Source organism: Danio aesculapii, chromosome 11 (assembly GCF_903798145.1).
Source record: "Danio aesculapii chromosome 11, fDanAes4.1, whole genome shotgun sequence".
Lineage (NCBI taxonomy): Eukaryota > Metazoa > Chordata > Actinopteri > Cypriniformes > Danionidae > Danio > Danio aesculapii.
In genome coordinates this window covers 25,522,886-25,535,643 of record NC_079445.1, presented here as the reverse complement: position 1 = coordinate 25,535,643, position 12,758 = coordinate 25,522,886, and the positions used below count along the sequence as shown (strand labels likewise).

Below are 12,758 nucleotides of genomic sequence, written 5' to 3'. Positions count from 1 at the left end.
GGCAATTTGGTCGCGTGACTGCGTGTTTACTGTTCATTTTTAGCAATTTGTATTTAACTGCATGTTGCATTTACATTTTATATCCACAGAGATTCTATTATTTTCATATTTTCTATTGTATTCTGTTTTAATAGCACGCTTTGCATATGCGTTTTTAATTTGCTCGCGCGTAGATTCTGTTCCGCTCTGTTTTATTCCATCGTAACATTGCGCGCAATATATATCTGGTGTTCCTATTCATAAACACGCGTGTGTAGTGTATGAGTGTGTGTATGTAGTAGAGGCACATGCTCGTGATCGCTATAGTAGGTTGTTTCCCCCCCTCGTCCTTATACGACCTACTGACCGAAAGCGCTGCTCCATATTTCTGGCTATATTAGACATTTGCGCATGAGTCACTCCCTTCAGTGTGTCTGCTCAGCCCGTCCTAGAACAGAGAGGGGTAGGATCAGGATTTTGGGTTTGGGTGACGCGTTTTAATCACGTGCCCTTATTTGAGAGCGCCTGGCGTACATTTCTTTCCCTTCTCGCCACTCCAGCAGCGCCCATGTCAGCCGGGCACATAATCAGTGTGCCATAAAGCAGTAGATGCTCCTTATCGCCGTGACCCGGAGGGTTCACGTTAGTTCACAGGGTTCATCTGAGGAGAGGTCTCGGCCCCTCCTGTTCCCCCCGAGACCCGGAGCGGAGAGGAAACCTAAATGTTATTCATTTCTGTATCAATAACGGATTTCATTCGCAGTCAGCAGAGCCGACGAAAAGGTAGGGAACTTTGACTTTTCGAAGAAGTGAAAGCGATTATTTAGGTGACGCGAACACTCCTCAAAAGTAGTTTGGTAGAGAGAAGCGTGCCTGTTATTCTACTCATATGCGGCGCGTGAAGTCGCCTCTATGTATAAAATGGCGACAGTAGAAGGGAGTGCTTAGTTAAAATTTTGGTAATAGCCAAATATTGCGCCGCGCTACATCGCACTCAAACTCCCGAGAAACGTCCTCGCCGGATGGAGGTTACTAGTGCCTCGATACGAAGCGAAGGGTTAACTTACCAGTTTGTTACAGTTTTGTTACTCAAGTTCTCGTCTGCTTCCAATTTGATTATTCGCACGCTACAACGTGCCTATGGGATGTTACTATAGTGTGTCCGTTTTCGAGCGTCACGCGTCCGATTTCTACTTCAAAACGAGTACCGAGGAGCACGGAAATATTGGCGCATTGATCGATTTCCAAAAGTCATCTTTACGATGGCGAGCCCTTCGGGGGTGCCTGTAGTTCAGAGCTGGCGCAGATCTGGAAAAGCACGCGCTATCAACTGTTAATGGGTACAGAATGTACTCAAACTCAGATTTAACTCCAGATCATAACCCTGGCTCTGGTACCCACACATTATAAAATCATTATTTAGAATGAAGGCTCTCAGGGTGTTTCATCTCAACTCCCTGGCCGTACACTAACCATCACTTTTTGCTGAACCACACTACTTTTCTCTTCAAGTTAACATGCCGAATAATATTGGATGGATGCATGCTTGCTGTAGGTCGCAGAGCATGCAATGGGTTTTGGGTGAACCTCTGTTCCCCTGTGGGAATGGTGTTCTGGTCTGCAGTGTTGTAATAAGGCAGGGCAATATTGCCTTTCATCCTGAATTTGAGCAATTAGAAAAAGTAAACCATCTAGAACGTGACCTTCTCAAAAGTATCTGCGCCTACAGACTGAAGAAAATGCCATTTGGACATACATGCACAGTTTGCCGCTTTATTATGTGTCCAATCTGCATGGCGAGAGTGACTGCGAACACTGAAACGTTAAGTCCCTTTATTGTATGTTGATTTCCTGTAAAAGCTGTCGGTTTATGTAATATTCCTTGAATTAAGAGAGGAGAATCGCCTGCCTAATGCCAACTGGATTTCGAAGCAGAATTATAATTATGGAGGCTCTACGTGCTCTATCCGTGCTATAAAAGCAGTCAAAATGATTAAATTATTTATAATGAAAAGCTCACTGTGCATGTAATAACAGAAAATGCCCTTCTCTGATATCTCACATTACCTTATTAAATTTGTAAATCTAAAGAGTGGATGAATAACAGCTCCACAATAGGAGTATATCCCCCAAACCTCCCTGAAAAGCCCGTATTACCTCAGTACTTTTTGAGGGAAACTTTTGGCTTAACAGCCGAGTGACGGCCATACAAGTGTTTCAGTCTGTTCCAGCGCCGTTTTGTATGGAGGAGCCTGGCATTCGCCGAGACCTGGCACTGACTCAGTACAATTCATGGTGCTCCGCCATCTTCTTTTTTTGTAACTAATGAGTGTGTCGCACCGGTGATCAAACTCAGCACATCACATCAGTGATTATTTCTCTGCTGTCTGAGGCGTGAAAAGTACTTATTTTCAAATGCGAATTTCCGAATCTGTTTGCGCGCAAGATTTTTGTGTCGTAAGACAGGCAAAGTAATTCAGAAAGCGCAAGTAGCGCCTTTGTAAAATTCTGGGGTGCTCTTGTTCATGAAAAAAAAAATCTGCCATGATTACAGAGCGGAAAAAGGGACGGACAGTCTCATTTGTTTCCAATTTGTATGTTGGCATAAACAAATAGCACAGTCAAATAAAATATTTGGAGTTTTCTCTCTTTTGGGTTGGAGGGCTACAAAAAAAATGTCCCCCAAGTGAGTGTTTTTTGGTGAAGAATAGAGGATTTAGTCCCCTCTGTGTGTTGTGGGCAAGGAAAGGGAAAGGAGAGGGGTTGCTATGGCAATGTTAACACATGAGTGGCAGCGCAGACTGGCCTCCCAAGAGTCCGTGCAGCAGTCATCGAGGTAAGGGGGGGCAAAGTGGGCACTTCTGATGGCACCCAGCTTTCTGTAGTACTCGCATAAGGTTCATTGACTGGTTTTAAACATAAACACGGGCGGCCCACAAATAGCTGATGGTACAAACGCCAGTGTTGGTGGCATTTTGCTAATGAGTCACATCCCATAATGAAGGTGAACTGTAGGATGCCTCAGTGGCTCTTTAGTCTCTACATAATTAATGTGGACGTGTTTGACGCCATCACTGATATATCTCACAAACAGCATTGTACCACAATGGCATGTAGTCACATGCCCACCTTACATACTGGCAGTCTGGCACAAGCATTCAGGAAATATTTCAATGGCATGTGAGCGTTGAGGGCACTGCATATGGCTTCCGGCTTAGTGTCATATTTCCCTTGTAAATGGCAGCGCCATTGTTTAGGATGAAGAAGAATGATCACGACAGCCTCTTATGATGACCTCTTTTCTTGTTTTCAGTTTTGCACTTATAGAATTGTAATTACTACAGCATGTGCGCAGCTGACCTTTGTTATGGCATTAAACAAAAGTCACATTCACCCAGAACTTCATGTAAAAATCAGCCGATATTTTACAGGCTTATTCAGCTCAGCCTCGCGTAATAAAGCTGATCCAGTCTGAGAAATAAAAGAGGACGTCACGGTCATGTCTAGGAGCACTGTGTATTTTGGGCCGTCATTTCAGCTCTTTTTTTTTAATTCCTGAATGGTTTTCTCATTTATTTAAAAGACAGATGGAACCAGTGGAAAAAAATATATACACATGGACACCACATTGTTTTATCATCCGAAATGTATTTATAGTCTGATGAAAGAGAGCTCACAAAAATTCAGAGCTAAAAGCAAAGCCATCTGAGAGGTTAATCAGTACACACAACTCGCACAAATCTTCATCTCGTGCCAGTTTTTTTTTTTTTTGAACGGAGGTAATTGGAAATACACACAGCAATCACTCTATTACATATGGTGGACACTCAGATTAACAGTCAATACAAGATATTTACATAATTGTTAAAGCGAAACAGGAGGAAAAAATGTGAACCACAGATGAACTTTATCCTAAAATGCTCCCGCACAGCCTGAAGTGTAGTGTGTGGAGGAGTGCACCACAAAGAAGAGGATTTTGGGGTGTGTGTGTGTGAGCACACAATCAAATAAAAGAGAATATGGCATGTAAGAATACAAACATTCTCTCAGCTTCAAACGACGTGTCTGTTTATAACAATCCTAACCCTTTATCATAAAAAAAAAACAACAACTTCTGAGCATATTTTGTTGCTGCGCAGAAAAAAAAAGGCATTTTATTTCAGCGGCTTTATGAAAGATATTCATGCTGTTGATATCTTAGAAGGCTTATTCGGTGTGGTCCCACGTAATAAAGAACGTCCAGTCTGCGATGCTTCAGCCTTTAATCAATAACAATGAGAGAGGATGTTTTATTATGTAAGGCCCGTATAGCCAGACCTTTGGCCTCTTTCTTCATTTAATACCCCGCATCACAATCTAAAATGTTTAAGCAGAGCCAGACTTATTAAATGTGTATCACGTAACGTGGTGTAATATTTAAGTTTCGAACTACTGGAAAACGTAAATGTAGGTCAGCGTTGTTGTGCTAATTTTCAACCAAATCTACTGCATGCCTTGACTCCACAGGTTGCCGGGATAAAAAGGCCTCCGGTTTCGCCGCTAAAGCTACGAAAGCACTGAGACGCACAGTAGCAGGATAGACTGTTTTGTGTGAGACTGGTTCACCCCGGTGCTGAAACACGAGGCCTCTCTTTCTGAGTTCCCTTTTCAATAGCTCACTGTCTGGAAACCTCTTGTCCTGTGTCTAATCGCACGTCTCGGTTGCCAGATAAAGCATCCCATTCTTTGACGAGTGACCTGTTTTTTTATATAACATTTTTGAACCATCTCCTGCCTGTCTGGTGCTAATCAGGCTAGCAGTTCAAAATTTGGGTGGTATAGTCATTGAGATATTAACATGTCTGTTATGGCGAACAATCATTTTTTTTTGGTTAATATTTGCACAATATGGAGAGCAGATTTTTGAGAGAATAGTAGGTGCCCTTGTTCCTTCAGACGAACTCCATCACATTCTAACTCAGCTAGAACTCTTTAACAAATAGAAGTCACATATGCCGCACACATTTTAATTTCTATCCAGTCCAACGTTTTTTTATATGCACACATTTATATACAAGCAACTTTCTGAATAGTTGTTTTTTATTCAGAGAAGTCTGGTGCAATTTCTGTAACCCTGATTCATGCCAGGGGTTAACATCCATTGATGAAATCTGAGTATCATGGACTCGTAAGCAGGCTGAACATACAGTAAATGCCCACGTCTGGATGCAGGGAACCGGGATTACAGCATAAGATGCTGGTGACCTAGTTTTATTTTTATTTATTTATTTATTTTTCTGGCAGGAAGGCAGCCGTCATGAGAAATAAAAGAGTCAGTTGCAAAAGAGTACGTCACGGCCATGTCTGGGAGCATTGTGTATTTTGGGCAGTGTTTTTTTGTACTTCTGAATGGTTTTATATTTGTATTTAAAAACAGCTGGCCATAGTGAAAAAAATATAGAGACACATGGTCCTTACAATGCTTTCATCCAAAATGTAGTCTGATGAAAGAGAAGGTCAAGGAAATGTAGAGCTAAAACCCCAATACAAGTCTTAAACGGTTTAAATAAAATCTTTTGCAGATCCACATTGCAGGAAAAATATAGTCTTAAATCATTTGATTCTTTCACCTGCTACTGTTTAGTTGAAATATTAAAACTGCTCAAAGAACATAAGAAATTTATGTGCTTTGCTATCAGCTTCCAAGATGGAGACAACGCATATTTTCATAAATATTTGTACCGCCCGATTTAAACACATTAATTTGGTAATTGTACATTTGCTTCAGACTTTTAGAATTGGCTAAATATGTTAAATATAAGAATCAATATAAGATATTTACATATTTTTCTTGAAAACCGAACAGGCGGAAAAATGTGAACCACGTATGAACTTTATCCTGAAATGCTCCCTTGTGTAGCATGTGGAGAAGTGCAGCAGAAAGAAAAAAAGAGTGAGTGTGTGTGAGGGAGAGAGAGAACACATGTAGAAATCACAGAGAACTGGGCTTGATGTAAGCATACAAACAGTCACATTTTTGGAAACAAACATTTTTGGAGTATATTTATAACAAGAAACTTTATCTTGCTATCTGTTTATTTTAGGCCGCTTATAATGAAAATTTCTTACAGGCACATTTTGTTGATTTTAGCTGTTCATAAAAATGAGATTTTATATTGGCGCAACAGTACCAACATTTCTGCTTTTAATAGAGCTCTACTAGGCAAAACTAAAGCAAGTTTTGGAGTTCATATCACTTGTTTGATTTTAATAAACATGGTTGTATTAATAAGTGGTTGGTGGGAGCGCTTCAATAAACTGTCAAAAACTTTGATGCATGTCCCATGCTGACATTAATTTCTATTTTGTATCAGAATGTTGTTATATCAAAATGTCATGTTTTCTTTCCTTAGGTTCACAGGGAGCTGTTACTTCACTCCCTTTTACAATGGGAAGTCCTGATAGCTGAAGATTTCATCAATTGCTGGTTCATCACGGCTGGTGATGACACCTCAACTCCACACAATTCCAGTATTTGTTTCCGACTCTTCACTCATCTGCACAATCCTACAATATGGCCAGCAAGAGGAAATCCACCGTTCCCTGTATGATTCCATCTAAAAGTAAGCACATGCGGGAGGACATCATACTAGGATGCTTGCCTGAGCTCCTACCCACAATACCTGAAGACAGCATCCTCAGTATCTCTTCAAAAGATGAGGATACACAACGATTCCATGATCTCTCAAAAGCAGAGACGAAAACTTCATGCTGGGAAAGGGGAACATATAGCTGCCCTCTGTGCTGTTTTGAGTCCAGAGACTTGAACCTGTTTCTTCATCATATGGACAGCTGTCACATGGACTTTCATGCTCAACCAAACTTCTACTGCCTATCTTGCAAGGTCTCAGCGGTGAAGTTTGAAGGTCTTGCTTTACATAACGCTAAATCACATCCTGAACTCCATACAGCGCACAAGAGAGTGTCCTTGCAGGTTACCAAACGAGATGGGGCTATAACAGTGGAGCAAAGCCTGTTTACAGAAGAGGATTTCAGTGAATCCGGAATATCCATTACCAAGACACCCATAATGAAAATGACCAAAGGGGGGCACAAAAAAATTGTCGTCTCCCATACTGTTGAGGTACACCGGGCTGAGCCTAACATCGACAAACCCGCAACTGTAACCAATGGAACTTCAGTAAGGACCTTTCCCCTAACAACATCAACACATATCATTGGTGGAACTGGTGCCCCTCCAGTCTATAAAATCCCAAACACACTTGGGATACCAAGAATGCATAACCGTGGTCCTCTGTGGAACTCTAATATGTCATCACCCGATTCAAATGCTGATCTCCCAAAGGTCATGATCCCTCTAAGTAGCATCCCCACCTATGATCCAGCTATGGATTTAAGCAGCTTTCTTAAGACATCCTTTGGTAAGTTCCCTTACCCTACCAAAGCAGAGCTCTGTTACTTGACAGTGGTCTCTGGCTTCCCAGAGGAACAGATCAAACTCTGGTTCACAGCCCAAAGGCTGAAGCAAGGGATCAGCTGGTCTCCTGAGGAAATCGAGGACACACGTAGAAAGATGTTCAACACTGTATTCCAAGCCACACCGAAAACATCACAGAATCAGTCGCATCACAACATTTCCCAACACTGTGTTTCTGTCCAGTCTGCCACTTTGAGTTCTAACTATATACAACAGATACCAAAGGGAAGTGCAATGGGTTGGAAAGGAGGGGTCATAGTCAGCCAGCCTAGCGTGACCCAGGCCACATCCCTTAAGCAGCAGCAGCAGCCAGTGGTTCAGGTGCCACAGGTAAATATCCACAATGCTGTCATCACAAAGGAAACTGGAAATGAATTATCTTGTCGGACAGCTGAGAATGGCAACAATGCAAGCCGAGGAGGTAGCGTTAGCAATCATGGACACACTGGAAAAGGCGAGACTGGCTGCAGCTCATCCATCTTGCCTGGTGCTTCCAAAAGTCAGAACAGCAGTTATAGTGAGGGCAGCATCATGAATCTGACCAACATAGTCAGGAAAATTGACTGTCATGTCAATGACAGGAGCGCAAATTGCACCAGCAAAACAAAAGCCAGTCCAACTTCCATTTATGGGCAACAGAAAGCATCCAATCACACAAAAGAAAGCAGCTTTGCCACCACCAGCAAATTTAACAACGGAAGCACTTATAAAAGCACCAGCCACATTTCTATTTGCACTAAAAGGGAGGGGAACATCTTAGACCACACCAGCAAAAGCAACACTGACACTAGTGTGATTTGTAGCAACAGAAACATAAGAACTGATGAGTTTTTAGCACCCCTTACCCATACCCTGGTCCCACAGCCTGGAAGCATGGATCTATCCTTTGGTAAGAGCAAGGTTTTACCTGAGCTGCCAGGCACCCTGAAGCAAAGCTTTACCCATAACTCATTCCCTGAACAAAAACGCTTTCTTGCACCACAAGGTCAACCATACCACATACATACTTTGACAGACTCCCAGTCTGCTTTTGGAGGTTCGTTTATCAACCTGCCCCAGAGCTCCCTCCAGTCTAACTCTGCAGCAAGCTCCCATATCCAAGATGAACCCAGTCAACACTCCTCCCCATCCCTTTCTGCTCCTCAGGAGCAAAATTCTCCAAAAACCCTGCTGGGAGCACCTCAGGTCCAGTCCACAGACTTTACTGCCGTCCACTACAAGGAACAGGACCCCAAGCACTTACCTGCCTTAGACAAAGACTCTAAGCAATCAAGTTTTGATAAAGAAAGGTTCCACAGAAACTTAACACAAAAAGAAAATGAAGGAAGAGTTTCTGAAATGGACAGTGGAATTACAAACACGTTTTACACCACTGACAAGAACGAGCATAGCAAAATAGTTAACCACACTACATACCTTCACAACGATAACACTAACAAGGCTAAACAAGCCATGCCACTCTTACGACAGTACATACAAGAAGTGGACCAATGGGAAAGCAACTGCAACCATCTCGAAGAGTCAAACATGAGCCCTATGAAGATAAACGTAATAGCGTTGAACAAAGATGAGAGTTTGTACAAGACCAACAGCAAACCGCTAATCAGCAAGCCTTTAGAGAGCTTGATCAGTGGCAACGATTCCAGTCATAAAAACGAATCTTCAGCATGGCACGAAAGCTTACAGCTTGTACCAGTGGATGCAGAACATCGCACAATTGATATAGGTAACACTGAATCACATCAGCCAGATAAACTTGTAGGTCTTGAAACCCAACAAGTCAAGCGCGATCTATGTCCGGAGCGGAAGAGTGTTTTTCAGAGTCTAGATTCTGAAGCTCCTATGCTGCCAATGAAGAAAAGATCACAGGAGGCAATGGCGGAGTTAGACAAGTCAACCACAGGAGAACAAGATTACTGGGAGATTAAGGATGACGAGCATCAGCAACCAATGGGAAACCAGAGTTTGAGAGGGCATCAAGCACAAGACAGTCAATCAAGGTAATGGCTGATGGACTGTTGATATTAGAAATAAACAGGCTAATTCTGAACGTTCCCCCAAGGGACCCGTTGTCATTTTTCTAGCAACTGTCTACTACTCTTAGATTGTCGCTTTGTTTAAGGTAATCAAAGTAGCGCCAATTTTAAAACGAGCTCAATTGGTAATGGTGAATTAAATTATGTGCATATTAACAGTTCTTGGCCTTTTGATCAACAGATTCTTGATACAGTGTTTTGAATTAGTCACTGGCGCTCGCTCATGATTATGTGCTTTATTTAAAAAAAAAACAAAAAAGCAGCTATTTTTGGCGTTAGCGAAGGCGCAGCTAATGAATTATAGATTTACTCAAAGTGTGTCTTAACGTGAATAAATGATGAAAATCATGTGTAGCAAAGTGCTGGACTCTGAGATCTTTTGGTGTGATGCTGTTGGTCGTGTTTGGGCTGGTCTTACATGTCTTTTTCCTCCTCTACAGGGACTGTCTGAGAGGAGAGCTTCTGAAAGTTTAAGGACTTGGCTCCGCAAGCCGAAGAGGCAGAGGATCCCATATTCATCCTGAACATTACATTTCTTGTTTTCTTTACATATGACAGCAGATGAGATTGTAAAACATTCGTGATGGTCAATGGACTTGTGGAGTTTTGGGTTGATCCAGAGAGTAGCCGCTACAAATGTAGATCCGATTCGATTTAGGTAAACTCTGTGTAGGAAACTATGATGTATATGCTTGAAACTGCACTATCGAGGGTGTACTGGACGTTAGGAATGTCAGTTAGATATTGTGAAACTTTGTTATATGTCAGATAATCAGCACTTCTGCAATGCCTTGGGTTTTTACCGTTACCCGTTTTCATTTCTTCATGTCCAGATCAAACAAGTTCTCCATGGCGCTTTTTTTTTTTTTTTGGTTTTTCCACACAGCATTGAGCAGTTAGCAACAAATCATGCACTATAACTCGCTTTAGTGGTGTCTGTCTGCACACACAACCAATTGGCCAGACATTGCCTTAAACATCACCTTTCTATTTCTATGACTGGCTGCACAAACAAGCTTTTCAGCAACTGTGTTGATGTGTGTATAAATTGGGGATATGAAATCCCAACAGAACTGCTGCTATATCTTCGGAAGTGTTTTGTTTTTTTTTATAAGCATTAACAAGACTATTATATGTGAAAAGCTTACAAAAGAAATGTTAATTTATGGTGGAGAAAGTTTAAAACGGTTTGCTTATCCGATGGGGTATTACAGTTCTCACAGACAGTCAGATAAAGTGCTCTGCTAACTGGATATTCCCTGTGTTTGAGTTGGGCTACGATATATATATATAGTATATAGTATATCTACACACACACACATTATGCATCATTTATATGCTGCTAAGTTCAGACCATCCAAAGTGAATAACAGGTGCTTTTCATCCCATATTATTTGCATTTGTATCCAACGTGGTTTCTCTTAAAAAAAAAAAAAAGTTAACACAAAGATAATATCTGGACTTACAGTATTACCTTCCCGTCAGTTCCCATTGTGCAGGTCTGTCTAAAAGAACACAGTGCACTGGAGTGTTATCCTTTCTACACATTACAAATCTTTTGGTAATAAATGGAGAATGTCAAATTTAAGAACTGGCGTCCTGAATGCATTTCATGCTACTGAGAGTTATACACAATGGCTTGGCGAAGAAACTTCCAGCGCAGAGGAACAGACGCGCGTTTGTTTGGATTTGCGTTAATTGCGGATTTTTGCGAGTTAAAATGAAGCACATGCAAATGTCCGACGGCGCAGGGAGCAAGAAGAAGAAAAAATGGCCATCTCGGGGAATAAATGATTAGAATAGTTTCCTGAGCACAAGAGTCACCAAGAGGTCCCGGGTGCGCTTTTCAAAAGGAGTGAAACCTTGCCTAAATCTACAGCTTGGCTTATGCATCATACAGGCCGTTCTTCCAACACAAACAGGCAGGGGCTTTTTTTACGCTCCCCCTCCGAGCTCTTCCTGAGGCCGCTCCTCAAAGCTCGTTTCACGCGCTTCTGGGAACACAGGAACTTTTTCAACCCATTATTTGAGGGATAATGCTTAAGCCTCTGCTGCGGTTTTGTGGCTCTCAAAAAATTCTACATTTTTCATTTATTTCAATGTTATTAAGGTACTTTTTTTCTCTCTTTTTTAAGGATCAGTAATATTTTGAGCTTGCGAGGAATTGTAATGGCACTTCATTATATTTGAGTAGTTTATTTTGATAAGCATATTTATAATTCTATTAAAAAATGGCAAAAACTGAAATTTAACTAAAATATGTTATTTTATCAGAACAAAATGACACGCACTAAACAGCTAAAAATCTAAAATGGTTGTAACTATGAAGTTCTCAAATATGAGGAAAATATCACCATAAAACTGCAGACAAAATGAGCATTTGTGAAACCAGTCTTTCATTGGATTTTTTTCCTCAGTGCAGTCTCCAAAATCTTTACCACTGTGCAAAACGTTCAAGCAGTACTTGACTCAATTAATAATGTATCTTTCATTTCAGTTAACTATTTTTAAGTAATAAGTAATATACACTGAATATTCAAAGATGATTTCTTCGATTTACTCTTAAGTAATTGTAAACAATTAATTTGGGTTGAATTAAAACTAACAAATTAAGTTGAACATCACTAAATTTAATGTTTGATTAAATCCTATAAATTGTTTGCACTCATAATTTTTTTCAGTGTATTATAAGAGCAAATGTAGTTTAATATAAATGTTTCTGATTCAGAGCTTAACAAAGAAATATTTGTTTTGACCAGTGTAATAGTTTAAGGTTATTCACACAGGCCAGTGCATGTGTATTAAACACAAACTCAATACACTAAAAAACACTGGGTTTCACATAATTCCTTAAATGTTGCCCCAACACAAATCAATGAATTTAAGTGGAATCAAAAAAACAATTAAATTATCCCCCAAAAAAACTTAAAAATTGTGTCATTTAAAATATAGTAGTTTAAATAAGCAGCAAAATGTTTGTTTTTTTTTAAGTAGGTTTTGTACTTTTATGGACTTAAAAAATATTAACGCAAATGATTTATTTTTCATTGGCTCAAGTGATTAAATTGAATGTTAAACCAGTATCCTACATTTTTTTTAATAAGATGAATGAACATTTTATGGCAATTGTTAGTTTGATTAAAGCTATAGCTTCTTGTTGAAAGAGAATTTAAATTAATTGACTTTCTACGCTTATAGAAAATCTTTCTAGGTAGATAAATGAATAAGCTGCCTTTTTAAACAAGTTGAAAAATTGTATACAACCT

The 12,758-nt window shown here is 40.4% G+C and overlaps 1 protein-coding gene across 1 annotated transcript; it reads left to right on the top strand.

Moving 5' to 3' along the window:
* Positions 1-487: 487 nt before the first annotated feature.
* Positions 488-11,083, top strand: zhx3a (zinc fingers and homeoboxes 3a). Its single transcript, XM_056467856.1, has 3 exons — positions 488-762; positions 6,372-9,456; positions 9,933-11,083. The coding sequence occupies exons 2-3, from the start codon at positions 6,533-6,535 to the stop codon at positions 9,964-9,966; spliced, it is 2,958 nt and encodes a 985-aa protein (XP_056323831.1). The 5' UTR covers positions 488-762; positions 6,372-6,532; the 3' UTR covers positions 9,967-11,083.
* Positions 11,084-12,758: the final 1,675 nt, after the last annotated feature.